Source organism: Oreochromis niloticus, linkage group LG16, assembly GCF_001858045.2.
Source record: "Oreochromis niloticus isolate F11D_XX linkage group LG16, O_niloticus_UMD_NMBU, whole genome shotgun sequence".
Lineage (NCBI taxonomy): Eukaryota > Metazoa > Chordata > Actinopteri > Cichliformes > Cichlidae > Oreochromis > Oreochromis niloticus.
Genome location: NC_031987.2, coordinates 29653134 through 29666933, shown reverse-complemented (window position 1 = coordinate 29666933; position 13800 = coordinate 29653134). Strand labels below are relative to the sequence as shown.

General features: G+C 40.7%; 1 protein-coding gene across 1 annotated transcript in view; it reads left to right on the top strand.

Annotated features, from left to right (window-relative positions):
• Positions 1-1276: 1276 nt before the first annotated feature.
• htr2aa (5-hydroxytryptamine (serotonin) receptor 2A, genome duplicate a) overlaps positions 1277-13800 on the top strand; it is an 84881-nt gene continuing 72357 nt past the window's right edge. Inside the window, exon 1 of the mRNA XM_003449546.5 lies at positions 1277-3334. Coding sequence (XP_003449594.1) covers positions 2893-3334 — 442 coding nt within the window. The 5' untranslated portion in view covers positions 1277-2892. The remainder of the gene's footprint in view (positions 3335-13800) is intronic.

Here is a 13800-nt window from a genome sequence, read left to right as displayed (position 1 = left end):
TTGAATCATTTGTAAGTACTCATTATTTCATCCACTTTATGCAGTACTATTAGCAGGAAAACAGCCCTAGAGGCTTGATGCTATGATGATTGACAGCTGGCAAAATGGCCATAAAGCTCAATCTTTGTCTCATGTGACCAAAATTTTTCTCCAGAAGGCATTTAGCTTGTCCATGTACACGGTTGGAGCAGGTCCTTCTTTGTTGGTTGGCACCTTCTCAATTCATAAAAATGTAAAACACCACCTGGACAATGATGCTGGTGTTCCAGTGGTTTCCAGGCTTGAGTCCTGGTGGTTCCTGGGTTGATCCTGAATAATTCTCTCATCTGAGGGTGACAACTGAGGTCTTCTCCCAAACCTTGGCAGTGTGGTGGCAACATATCTAAATAATTTGAACTTATATACAGTTGTTTAAACTGATGCTCCTGGAATCTGCAGTTGTTTAGAAATGACCCAAAAAGCTCTGACCTCAACCCTATTGAGAATGTGTGTTCTACACTTAAAAGCCCGCTCTGCACCAGGACGTAAACTCATTTAAATGAAGTCTACTAATTTTGCCAAGAGGAATGGTCAAATAGCCAGGCAAGGTTGTTGATGGCTACAGCAAGTTTGACCAGTTGCACCTATATATATTTGTTTTTTTTAATATATATATGTATAAAACACCCAGCACGCCCCTGAGGGCGGTTTATCCTTCAAGCTCGGGTCCCCTACCAGAGGCCTGGGAGCTTGAGGGTCCTGCGCAGTATCTTAGCTGTTCCCAGGACTGCGCTCTTCTGGACAGAGATCTCCGATGTTGTTCCCGGGATCTGCTGGAGCCACTCGCCTAGCTTGGGAGTCACCGCACCTAGTGCTCCGATTACCACGGGGACCACCGTTACCTTCACCCTCCACATCCTCTCGAGCTCTGGATAGCGTAGTGGTTAGACTGCACACCTTTGGAGCAGAGGATCACAAGTTCTTGATTCCTGCCTGGGGCGTCTGTATCCAGTAAGGGTCCTAAAGCTAGACCCCCTATGCTAAGCGAGCCTACCACAGACATGAGAGAGAAAAAAAAAAAAAAAAAAAAAAAAAATATATATATATATATATGTATGTATGTATGTGTATGTGAGAGAGAGGGCTTTGGCATATTGCTGAATATGGTAGTGCTAGTAAAGCCATTTGAAGTGAAGTGAATTGAGAGAGATGCAGGTTTAACTTGAGTGAGAGAAACACAGAGAGAGTGTGAGAGAGGAGGGAGAGAACAGGACTTCGAGATTCAGCAATAAGAAGAGGAAAGAGAAAGCGGCACAATAAATAGAAGAGAGAACGCTTGAGAAAGCGAGAGAGGGAGCATACCAATATGGTATGCGGGGGAGAGACCCTGGGTAAAAAGGGAGAGAGAGCAGGAGATCCCAGTGAGAGAGCTGCAGAGAGAGAGGGAGGGAGAGAGAGGCTGCATGTGAGAAGCAGCGTGAGCGAGTAGAAGCAGAATAGCATTCAGCTCCTGTTCACCACAGAAGACGACTCAACAACTTAACGACACTCTCCTGGAAAGCTGAAAACACACGGAGCCTCTTCAGTCTGCTGATGGGAGAGAGAAAAGAAGTTTGCTTTCCTCCTCCTTTTCCTTCTGCTTCTTTTTTAGTTTTTTCCTTTTTGGAAAGTGACAAGATGTGCAGAGTGAATGATCAAGGTCTGTGAAGGAAGGAGATCTGTGTTTATTCATGAAGGATTTGAAGAGTGACTGACATTTTCCACTGAGGGCTTATGCAAGCACAAGGAGGAAAAATGTAAGGAATATTTAATTCTCTGGAGGTCTGACATTGTTCTTAGTTACAGCAAACAAAGAATACTTTCTTACTATGAGTCAAGAAATGCAAGTGAAGGAAGGAAGGAGACTGGAAAGTTAGTGACACATACTCACACATGTCAGATATCATCATGTTCATCATCCATGTCTGTCGGCTGCCGACGCACTCTCACAGGTGCAGGGATGAGTTGAGACGAGAGAGCGAGGACGCTTGAAGATTTCCACACACATTAGGAAACACACACGTGCAGCATAATGACATCTGTGCAGGAGTGTCAGTTAGGATAAACAAACTCTGAACATTCACACGTCAGTCAGGGTTTGTGTCAAACTGATAACACCAGTATTCCAAGGCTGGAGGTTTTTTTTTATTTGTTTGTCTCCTTAAAGATCATACATTAAAGACTGAAAAGAAACAAAGTTACTGAATAACTGCTTCAACCAGGCAATGAAATTCTGATTTGTAACATTCCCGACTTCACATGGACCTGATATTTTTAACATGAACACAGCCTTGACTTCAAACTCTAAACAGGAGAAACCTGCAACTGCCATCGCACCAGCTTTGAGTGGATTCTATAATAAGAAGAGAAGTTATTTTTTTCTAAATCACTGAAGATATGGGAGTCAAAACAACTCCGTTCTGTTTGGGATATTTTGGGCAACGGAATACTTTTGTTTCTTTGTTTTCACAGAGCCAGATGACGGACTGTGGGCACAGGGAGGTTATTAACCAAGCGAGATATCATTTTTAAGCGTTCGGCATTGTCCTGTGAGATCAAACAGCTGCTCTTCTGGTTGCGCTGAATTCAGCAGAATGCTATTTTTGTTTCCCCGTTGTGAAGATGATTTGTTGATCCTCTGACAGTCAATTCAGGGATTTTTCTTCTTTTTTTTATTTGACATGATGGAGCAAAGAAGTGGTAAACCATATTGAATTACAGGTTAATTGCTAGAGTGATGAACGGTGTTGTATTTATAATATTCAGAGCAACGGGAATGGAAAACAAGTGAGCGATGAACAGACTTTCCTCTTTTCTCCGCCACTCTGACCCACTTTCCAGGCAGCGGTCCTGAGCATTTATCGAGCTGACACCATGAACCTGCATGGTGGCAATGTGTCACAGTTGATCTCTAACACTGTCACAGCCGTTACCACTCTGGGGTCTAACCCCTGGCCTCCACACGAGGAAGGTGGCCTCCAAAGTGGCAATGCCACGAACCTGGGCTGCCAGAGGAACAATGTGGTTCATAATGGCAATGACGCACAGCTGGGGAACTGGTCTCACCATAACGTGGCGGGAGTCTACGGGTCTCAGTGCCCTCCCTTGGAGCAGCTGATGCAGAAAAACTGGGCAGCCCTGCTGATTTTAGTGGTCATCGCTGTCACGGTCATGGGCAACATTCTGGTGATCCTGGCCGTCTCCCTGGAGAAGAAGCTGCAGAACGCCACAAACTATTTCTTGATGTCACTGGCAGTAGCTGACATGCTTCTCGGCATCTTGGTCATGCCGGTTTCCATGGTGACCATTCTCTATGGTAAGCATTGAGTGACACTCATATTGGGCTTCACTAAGTTGACATTTGGTGTGTTGCTGACTCGAGTCCAGCAGGCACAGTGCTTTGTTGTTGTTGGTGTGGGTTTTTTTCTCCTCAAATGAATGAATGGTTACATGACTAATGACTAAACAAACTCCACCTGCCTGCATGTGTAAGGCTTTGTTAAACTGCAAATCATTTCTGAGACATTGGTGAGAAAAGGAAGTGAAGAAATCACATTAAATCTGATGTTTTTCTTTGCATTTTGAAAAACGTATGTTTGCTTTTTAGAGAACTGCTCTTGAAAATATGTCTTATGAGGCAATCCCAGTCTGTGCATGTTAGAATTCATGCATGGCTGTAGCTTGAGGACAGATGGAGAGCAGCAGTGATGGAGGTGTTCGGTGCTGTTGTTGTGAGTGAAGTGTTTACTCCAAGTGCTACTTCAGCATGACAAGAAAGGGGCACACAGAGGTGGTGCAGAGACCAAGTTACTGCAGTCCTTGAAATCACTGTTGCACAAAAATACGGCAGCATGCAAAAGTTTGGACGTCTTCAGATTTCTGTTGCTGTCATGAACACAGGGTGAAGTGGTCTTTAAAAGGCATAAAGTTATAGATAAATACTTTCTTTTCAACATTTTTAGAAAAAAAGGGAGAGTGACAGTAAATACGAGGAATATGATTCAGAAGTTTGGGAGACTCTTTAAGAGAAATGACCTACTATTACCAAGTTGTGTCAGATTTGTTTGTTGTGCTTGGTCACACAGTAGGCATCAGGAAAGTATTGCAGTTTTCAAATCTAACGGATCCCCATTTTCAAAGAGAATGCTATAAGAACAAAGCAACAAGTAGCTGGTCTAAGGAGCTTGGAAAGAAAAGTGTCTGGACTTCTTTAAGTTTGAGACGTTTCACCTCTCATCCAAGAAGCTTCTTGAACTGAAGAAGCTTCTTGGATGAGAGGTGAAACTGCTTGCAGTTCTAATCCTTCCATTTAAGTGCAAAAGATGTTTAGGTGTCACACATGCACAAATATGACCTTCATGGAGGAGGCATCAGAGAAAAAAATACTTTGTTCATCACCATCAGAAATTTCCATGCATTTTGAAAACAAATATTGTGGACTAATATAGTTAAAACAGAACTTATTGAAGGCAATGAGAAAAAATGTGGGAGAAAAATGATGCAGAATTGTTAAATATAGGGCTGATCAGTCACACTTATATATCTGTTCCAACCAGTAACACTATGAGCGAGCAAGAATGAATTTCATTAAATATCAGTGAACAGTAAAATAAATAATGAATAAAAGCAAAGATTAAATTAAAATGTTTTCTATAATCCATAGGTGGAAGCTGAAGGTTTTACTATGGCCCTCATAGTCACCCTGATCAAAATATCAAAAATCTTTTACTTCAAGACAGCTGCACATGCAAAGCAGCCAAGAATTTTCAAAGAACTACAAACCTTTTGCACAAAGGAAGAAAAGGCAAAAATCCTCCCAAACAAGAACTGAACAAATCTTAGCTGCTACAAAAGCTGCGATAATTACTGAAGGGTGAGCTTCTAAGTTCCCAAAGCTTTTCTTCAGACTCCTTTACTCATTTGCTACTTTAAATCTGTTCTGGAAACAGAAAGTTGTTTTTTCTTTAAATCAGGTATAACAATATGATCACTGACAGATGCAGTAGATAACACTTATTATCTCTTCACCATGGCACCTGTTAGTGGCTGAGATATATTACAGAGCAAGTGAACATTGATGGTGAGGGATGATGTGTAAGAAGCAGGAGAAATGGGCCACATTGTGATAGTTAGATGACTGGGTCAGAGCATCTTCAAAACTGCAGCTCTTGTGGGGGGTTCCTGGTCTGCAGTGGTCCAAGGAAGGAACAGTGATAACCAGTGGGTCATGGCCTGCTAAGGCTCAGTGATGCACACTAACTGGTCTGCATTGCTGCAGAACAGTCAGGGTGCCCATGCTGACACTTGTCCACCACAATGGAGAGCATCAGAACTGGACCATGAAGGAATGGAAAAAGGTGGGTCTGATGAATCACATTTTCCTTTATATTATGTGGATGGCTGGGTGCATGCGCATCACTTATTTGGAGGACACCTGGCACCATTATGTACTATGGGAGGAAAGGAAGCAGGTGGAGGCAGTGTGAGGCTTTGGGCAATGCTCTACCGGGAAACTTTGGGTTCTGCCATCCGTGTGGATGTTATTTGACATCCACCACCATCCATTTGAGATCTCAAATCTAATTTAAGCATCTGTGGGATGTGCTTGACAAATAATTCCGATCCTTGGAAGCAACAACTCACAACTTTTTCAATGGAACAAGCAACATGGGGACCAACACAATATTAGGCAGGTGGTTATAATTTTGTGCCTGAACAATGTATATATTACCAGCAATCACATAAAGCCATAGTATTGTTAGGTCACATTTAGTTCAATTTAATTCAGTTCAGTTTTATTAATATAGCACCAAATCACTGTGGCACAGCCAAATAAAGATGTCGAGATGTGAAATGACCACAGGGAAACTCACAGTGGATGCATGCCTGTTGTTTGCTCCCAGCTCCTATTGTCTCATAACCCAAAATGAGGTTATTCAGAATTCAGAGACTGCCATTTAGCACAGCCTCTGGGTGTCTCTGGAAGTGCCTTTAAAGAAAAATGGAGACCACATAAAGGATGAGGGAGGGATGATTATCACAAAAAAAGAAGTCCAATGACCCAATCAAACTTTCATATTTGGGGTGAGTAGAGATGGCCTCTCTCTCCATTGTATGTAAGCACTGCTGTCATTTCTGGTGGTTCAGGTGCTGCTGATTAATGCCGCAGGAAGCTGAGAGTTTCCTCTGCCCTCCTTCATTTTCTTTGTTGATTTGCCTCTCACTGTCCCACCATACTCAGATAACCTCACCAAGACATACACACATACACCCACCTTCCACCGTCCTTCACTGTTGCCCATTTCCTGCTGATCCATTCTCATCTTCCTTGAGCTTCCCTGTGTCTCTGTAAATGTCACGAGCTGCTGCTCACATAAGAAGCTTTAAGCCCTAAGTAGCAAATTCATTTGCATGAGAAGAAGTGCAGCAAATTAGTCAAAAGGAAGAGTGCTTCCAAAAGAACGACCTCCAGTGCCTATTACTCGCCTTCCCTGGTCTTTAATGAGAAGACAAAGGAACTCATTAGCCACACCGATGCAAAACAAACACACCAAAAGCAATTATTTTCTCATGTTGTTACACCGTCGCAGTGATTCTGATTTGTTTACTGATTCACTGAACAAACGCAGCTTTGTTTCAGGGTGAGAAGGCATAATGATGATATTACAAGTGATCTTATGAAATGTGATAGTGGCCATGAGTGGGATTGTAAGAGGTTATTATTGATGTCAAAAGGAAGATTATAGGCGAAATCAAGTGGCGCGGTTATGGATGGTTATTAACAAGGTCACAGATGAGTTTGTGCTGCTGAACTTGTCAAGATTATATTTGTAATGGGGTCAATAATGAGGCTAGGAGAGCCCACATTTTATGCATAATAATAAGTGAGATCACTGATAAAGCTGAACCAGTTGAGAGGCCCTTGGGCAAAAATTTATTGCGCAAGTGCCAAATTACCATTCCAGCCAAACCTCCTGTGCTGAGTCATAAAATTCTAACAGCTAAAACGGTGCAATTAATTAGAGAAAGTGTAGAAGTGAAAGAAGCCAGCTCAAGTTAAAAATGTGGGCTATTTAATTACTTTTGGCAAGTTAGACCTTTCATCAACTAATTGTGTTGGAGAAAACTCATCTAGCTAGCACCTGCTCCACCTGACTTTCAGTCTACAATCTGAGAAGTTTTCTATCCATACACTGGGATAAATTGCTAGCTATAATTTAATAAACTTGTTCATTTTGTTGGCACTCAATTAGAGTTTGGCTATGACTTGAATCACCTGATAACTCTCTTGGGAGAATCATCGGAGCATCATCTACCACAGTTAGCATAACTTGCCTGTTTTGCTTGTTCAAATGTTCACTAATTAAGCAATATGGAACAGGGTGCTGCACCAAAAACCAAGTTGTGATTACTTTGATTGCTAGCAAGTTGCAGCTGTGTTTACACGAAAGACATGAAATTCTCCTTGAATACTCTACATTTATTCTCTGAGATGTGCTAAAACTTGAATAAGTGGAATACAAATGGAGATGGAGAACATTCACCTATAAAGTTGCAGCAAGTGAACGGATCAGTTTCACTTTTCACAGCTTACTACCATTTGGCAGGTATTCAGGATCTTCCATGCAAACTATAGGTGACTGTGACAACCTGCCAGACACAAAAGTAATCGCAAGGAAGTTTTTGGTACAGCGATGTATACCTCATTACAACGCCAGCAACCATTCACAACCCCTAGCGTACTGGTTGCGGACACTGTACTTTGCTCTAGTGACTGGTAGTTACCAAGATATCACTGACCAGTGTCTAGGGCTGTGCAAATGTGGCTTTAGCAATCACTTCATATTGACTTCCACCAACGATTTGTGGCCAACTGGGGAATAAAGTTACCAGGGTTCACCAATTGGTCCCTAGGCCCGTGTGACAGTGGCTTAGGATGGTAAGCATGGTAAATAGTATACTGGCCAAGTCAGCTACTATGAGACAGAAAATGACAACCATTAGACACTTCAGAACGATGCATAATAGCAATAAAAAGTCAACACGACTACAGAGAGATACGTCAAAAGACACACAAACAAAAGTGATTACAGAGGTGTAAAACCACTACAAAGAGACATAACATGACAAGTACAAAGACACAAAACAGCAACATTCAAATTGCTAGAGCAGGGATAATGCAACCACAGAAGCATATGAGACAGAGCAAGCTGGAACGTAACTACAAAGAGACTAAAGGTAACTTTAAATCACTCTCCATTGTTTTATTTTTGTTTTTTAAATCCTGCTGTCCTGCTGCGTAGAGGAGTTTGGGCCTTTTTCTTGCCTGTGCTCAGGGACTCAGTCCATGGCAGCCTAGGCATGCTCACACTGTCACTGTATATGTGTTGAAACTCATAGCATGGTGTCTCACAGAGATGCCAGCATAGCTGTTATTTGCCTTGATTTTGGGAGAATCGGATGTACCCAACATGAAAATGCTTTGTCTTTAAAAAGGCCTCCGGAAGCTTTGTGGAGCAAAAATACGTTTCTTCACTTTTCACACTGTTTTGAAATTGCATTCCTTGAACGAGCCTTGCTGAAGCAGTCAGGTTTATTCTCTTCAAATTCCCTGTTATGTTACTCAGGCAGGAAGCATAGCCATATATCTTATTAGGGAGTATGTTAAACATGCCACGTGCATATCAGCTTACCAGCCAAATGCTAATACTTTGTGGTGTTGGCTGGTGTGCCTGTCTTGTCTGGCCATGTTGGCAAGTGGCCAGGTGATGATTTAGAGATCCAGTTCTGCTCTAAAAATCTATTTGGCTAAAACAAACACCCCAAGTGTCTTGGGAAATTGAGGATTAACATAACATTGTGGCTGTGTGAACACTGTGGACACAGAGCTTGTTTCTCATCCATTTTACATAAAACCACAGGGGGCAAATACAGTTCTTACTGTGCAGTGCTGGTTTGCTTCTCCCCTCTTCCATGCCTTGTTTTTGTCACGCGGTCCCTGGAGATGAGCTGTCAAAATATACTTGACAGACTGAAGTGCTCTCACACCTTATAAAACCCTCCTGACACTCCTCTTTAGTGCTTTAAAGAGCTTGAATAACTTGGGTTTCACTTGACTAGAATTTGCACCCATGATAGTTGAAGATGTACAGTCATACATCACCTAAAACAGAAAAATAACTGTTTCCTTTTAACAGATGTTTCCACCAAGTTTTAGAGATTTCTTTGGAGACATTCAGGGACTGTTTACTCTCCCTTCAGAGATTGACTGTGTTTTGTAATATAACTTTATTTCAAGGGGAAGGTGAAAGTGTGATTTGTTAGACTGCATTGGAACTCTTTTGCTGTTCTTCACTACAAAAAGAAGCATTGGAAAACTTGCCATCGGAAAATGCCAATATTTCGAAGTGACCGAGTGTTAAAAGTTTAGGAAGCACAGAACTGGCAGCATCCTCGAGAGAGAAACTTGCCTAATTGGCAAGCCTGAACACTAGACAAGGAACTTATATAAATAGAAGTAGTTGTCATGTTATTCTTTGGCCATTGTGTTCAAAGGCCAGTTTGCTCAGTTAGCAGCAGTAAAGTGCAATTCCTCCGAGACCTAATGTGGGTTAGCTAGAAGTTACATTATTTTTTCACTTTGACATCACTTGGACTTGCAAAAAGAGCGTAACTAGTGTTGTTTGACCGCGTATACTTTAAGTAGGGACATTGCAGTCTGTCGTTATGTCCAGACTGAGATCTCTTGACAGCTACTGGATAGATTATAAAGATCTAAATACTAATCAGTGTGAGTTTCTAGCTGTTAATCTACAAACTGCATTCATTTCTCCAGCATGCTGCCATATACTTGAATTTTCATTCTGAGCTTATGTTTTGAGACTGTGTGCAACTGCCAGGAATTTGAAAACATGATACAGAAAGAATGAGCAGTTACTAAGAAACACATGACGAATGAATACGAAACAACCTGATAATTAATGAATTCATATTAAGTGGTTCCTGAGCAACACAAAATTGCAGGGAACTACAGATAATGATGAGTTACCATGGCCCCAATTTTGAAATACTTTAACAATCATGAGGTAGCCTTACTTCTGTAAAACAAAGACAAAAAAGTCAGTTTTGTGTGGCACAAACCACAATCCCTCATTCATTAACTAACAGTTAAATTACTTGTTGTGAGTTCCCCAGAAAGAACTCAGTGGCTGTTTGCCATATTCAAGTAATGAAAGACTACATAGTAACTACCCTGTAGAGAAGGGAAACAAGGCTTTCCTGAAGAAACTAGGCCTTATGGGAAAGTTCTCAGAGGATTCACTAATTCATTCATTAAACAGCATTCAATGGCCGCTGTCATTACACAAATGCCTAACCGTTGGCTTTGCCGCTGACATTCAATAAGGGTGTCTTCATGCATTTTCATCATCATTATTAAGTGCCACCGACTTCATCTGCTGTGACATTCGTAAATAAAGGAAAAAGGACAGATGGCATCAGGAAGAAGATATAACATGAGAACAACGAAGGAAAAAGTTGCTAATACAGAAGGTGAATGGTTAGTAGGGAAATTAAATAATTACTTTTGGCTGAGTAAAACCAAAGCTTATCTGTAACATTACCTCACATGTAAAGCATTATTATAAAACATGTATTTGGACTGCAGTAAATAGATTACATACTGTGGTCCTGCCGTGGTAGTCAAAACACAAGTTATACAACATCATTCAGAGGATTAGGATAGAGATATAACTGTGCAAGGCAGTTGCACATGAAGACCACATGAAGCATACCATCAGTCTGATATCATTAAGATTTGATTCATGAACAGTTTATTGAAAGTAAAGATTATGGTTTACATCTGAAGTCGTTTGTTTTTGGTGGTATGGCTCTGTTCTGGCACCTGAGCAAGCAGCAAGACCACAGATATGACATTCACTAAGTCAAATACAGCATGAACAGAGGAGCTGTGGTGAAGGTGGGTTCCAAAGTGGTTTGCAGATGTGCAGAAGCGTAGGCACCACAAATAGTGCATTCACTGAAGAGTATCAGCCGATGTGGGTTGGCACTGAGATCAGCTGATCTCCTGGGATTGTGGCTGAGTGTCACTATATAGAGTGCCAGAGATAAGGATAGGCTTGATTAGAGAAATTATGAGTTATTATTAGAAATTATTAATTATTAGTTATTAGTTGTATTGTACACTAAGGTAAAATCAAAATAATTATGAGCTTGCTAAGAGTTAAATTGGGCTGCAGCCCTGGATCAACCTCTCTCGCTGAACTTAAATCCACTCCTGATGGACTTTTAGAAAACTTAGTGTAACTTCTCCTGGTTCTAAATCCTGCAAAGGAGGAATTAGCCATACCATCTGTTCATCAGGAAAACTAATGAATGCAAATAAGAGGGAAATATCCAAGCATTTACTCTTGCCTTATGACCCCAATTCCAAAAAGAAGAGATTCAGTGTAATAAATAAAAACAGAATGCAATAATTTGCAGATCTCATTGACACGTTTTATTTAGTATAGAACAAAGAAAATTAATAAAAAGTTAAGAAAGAGGTAAAGAGAATATGTACTGAAGATCACGTTTACCAGCATGAGGATCCTGTTTTCTTTTAATATCAGTCTGTAAACATCTGGGGACTGAGGAGTGCAGCTGCTGGACTTCTGGGAGAGAAATGTTGTCCTGTTCTTATCCGACAGGATTCTAGCTGCTCAGCAGTCCTGGGTCGTATTTATCTGTGGATACATTTGACACTGTCTTGCTGCAATAGGCAAGGCTTTCCCTGAGGTACGATCTGGATGGGAGCACTTGCTCTAAAACCTGAATATACCTTTTATCAGATGTGTAAGCTGCCAGTTCTATAGGCACTGATGATGCACTGCCATACCATCAGAGATGCAGGCTGATAATAAGTTGGATATCCCTTCTCCTCTTTAGTCTGGAGGATGCACTCAGTTCTAGTTTTCCAAGTTCAATCATCCGACCACAGAACAGTTTTCCATTTTGCTTCAGTCCATTTTAAATGACCTTAGGCCCAGAGAGGAATGCAGGATTTCTGGATTATGTTCCGGTATGGCTTCTTCTTCAGAACTGTAACCTGCATTTGTGGACCGCACAGTGAACTGAGCCCACGCTGTGATTTCAATGACAGAATCATACCTGTTTTTAATCCAGTGCCTTCTGAGTGCCTAAAGATCACAGGTATCCAATACTGTTTTTTGGCTTTGTCAGGATTGGATGATATTATGTATGTGATATTCAAAGTTTTAGGATTTTATGTTGAGCAACATTATTCTGAAACTCTAGCTCTCTAAGTTGCTCTTTTTAATATCCAGTCGTGTTGCTCACATGTCGCCAGTGAATGCAATTATTTGCAAAATGTTTCATTTTAGCAATTCTTATTTTCCAGCCTTTTGTTGCTGCATGTTGTTCAAAATGAGCTAATATTTTTTTTATGAAATAGTGAAATGTCTCCTTTTAAACATCCGATATGCTTTCTAGGTTCCATTGTGAATAAAATCTGGGTTTATGAGATTTTCAAATGATTGCTTTCTCTGTATTCTTTGTCTTCATTTTTAAATCACATTTCCCAGATACTGTTTCCTACCTCATAATGAATCAGAATTTATGGAACAAACTTATCACCCCAGGGCAAGTACATATCATTCTTCACTCAGCCTGTGCTGACTGATATCAAAAGACGTTGTCTGTAGAAGCATGTGTGTTTAAGTGATTTAGGTGTATTCTGTTCAGTGTGGACTAACAAAACTGTCCACACACTCAAACAACTTCTCAAATGGAAGCAGTGTCTCTTCGGAGCATAAAAGGCCAGCCTTCTTTCCAATTCAGTTGGTTAGTCAGTGCTTGTTGGTGCTAAAACACTAGTCACTGGTCATTTGGTCAATAGAGACAATAGTGAAAAACAGGCTCTGTGGGAACAGAATTTTCCAGCTTCAATGAATGCTTGCCAGGTTCTCCAGTTTGCCAACTTCTTCTCCTGCTCCTGTCTCAGTCCGACCTCTGCTGTCTAGATAATTTAATATCATATAGATTTTTTTTTTTTACATTTTAGCTTCAAATGCTCATTTTCTCCCTCTCATCCCTCCCTCACTCTGGGCTTTTGGGCTTGTTAATGTCTTTCCTCTCGCAGTGCATCATTTGCTGCTTTTGGTTCCTGTGTTTCTGAATTGAAAAGTTCACCTCTTAGAAGGTGTCTGGTAGAAAGAAAAACAAGCACTTCTGTATCAAAGCCACTGGATTTTGCCCGCTTGTCTTGGATGGGCAGCTGTGTAGAATGAGATTTACTTAAAAGATTAGGCTGTGTTTCTCCTGTGGATTCCCCTGTGATTCTCTGCCAAACCAAGCACTGACTCCAGATCTTGTGCATGTTACATAATTCAATGATGGAAAAACTATAAAGCCAAAAAAGGGAATTCTTTTTTTATTTACTGTCTAGATTTATTAATAGAAGTTAACTCTGATTTATATCAAATGTCAGCAATATTTTTTTATTTATTTTTTGTTAATATGTATTAACCATTCCCGCTCATGCTAACTATTAGGGGTGTTATTATATGCTAATTCTGATACAGCTCAATGTGCTGATTATGAAGGACAGGGAGGTAGCAATTCAAAAATAAAACCATGCTTAAGAATTACAAGTAAACATATAAATAAATAAATAAATAAAAGGTTAGCTATAAAGCATTAAAATGCAAGTGAGAATGGAGCGTGAAATTCTCCGGGTAGATTTGTGTTCGCTGTAATGTGAGA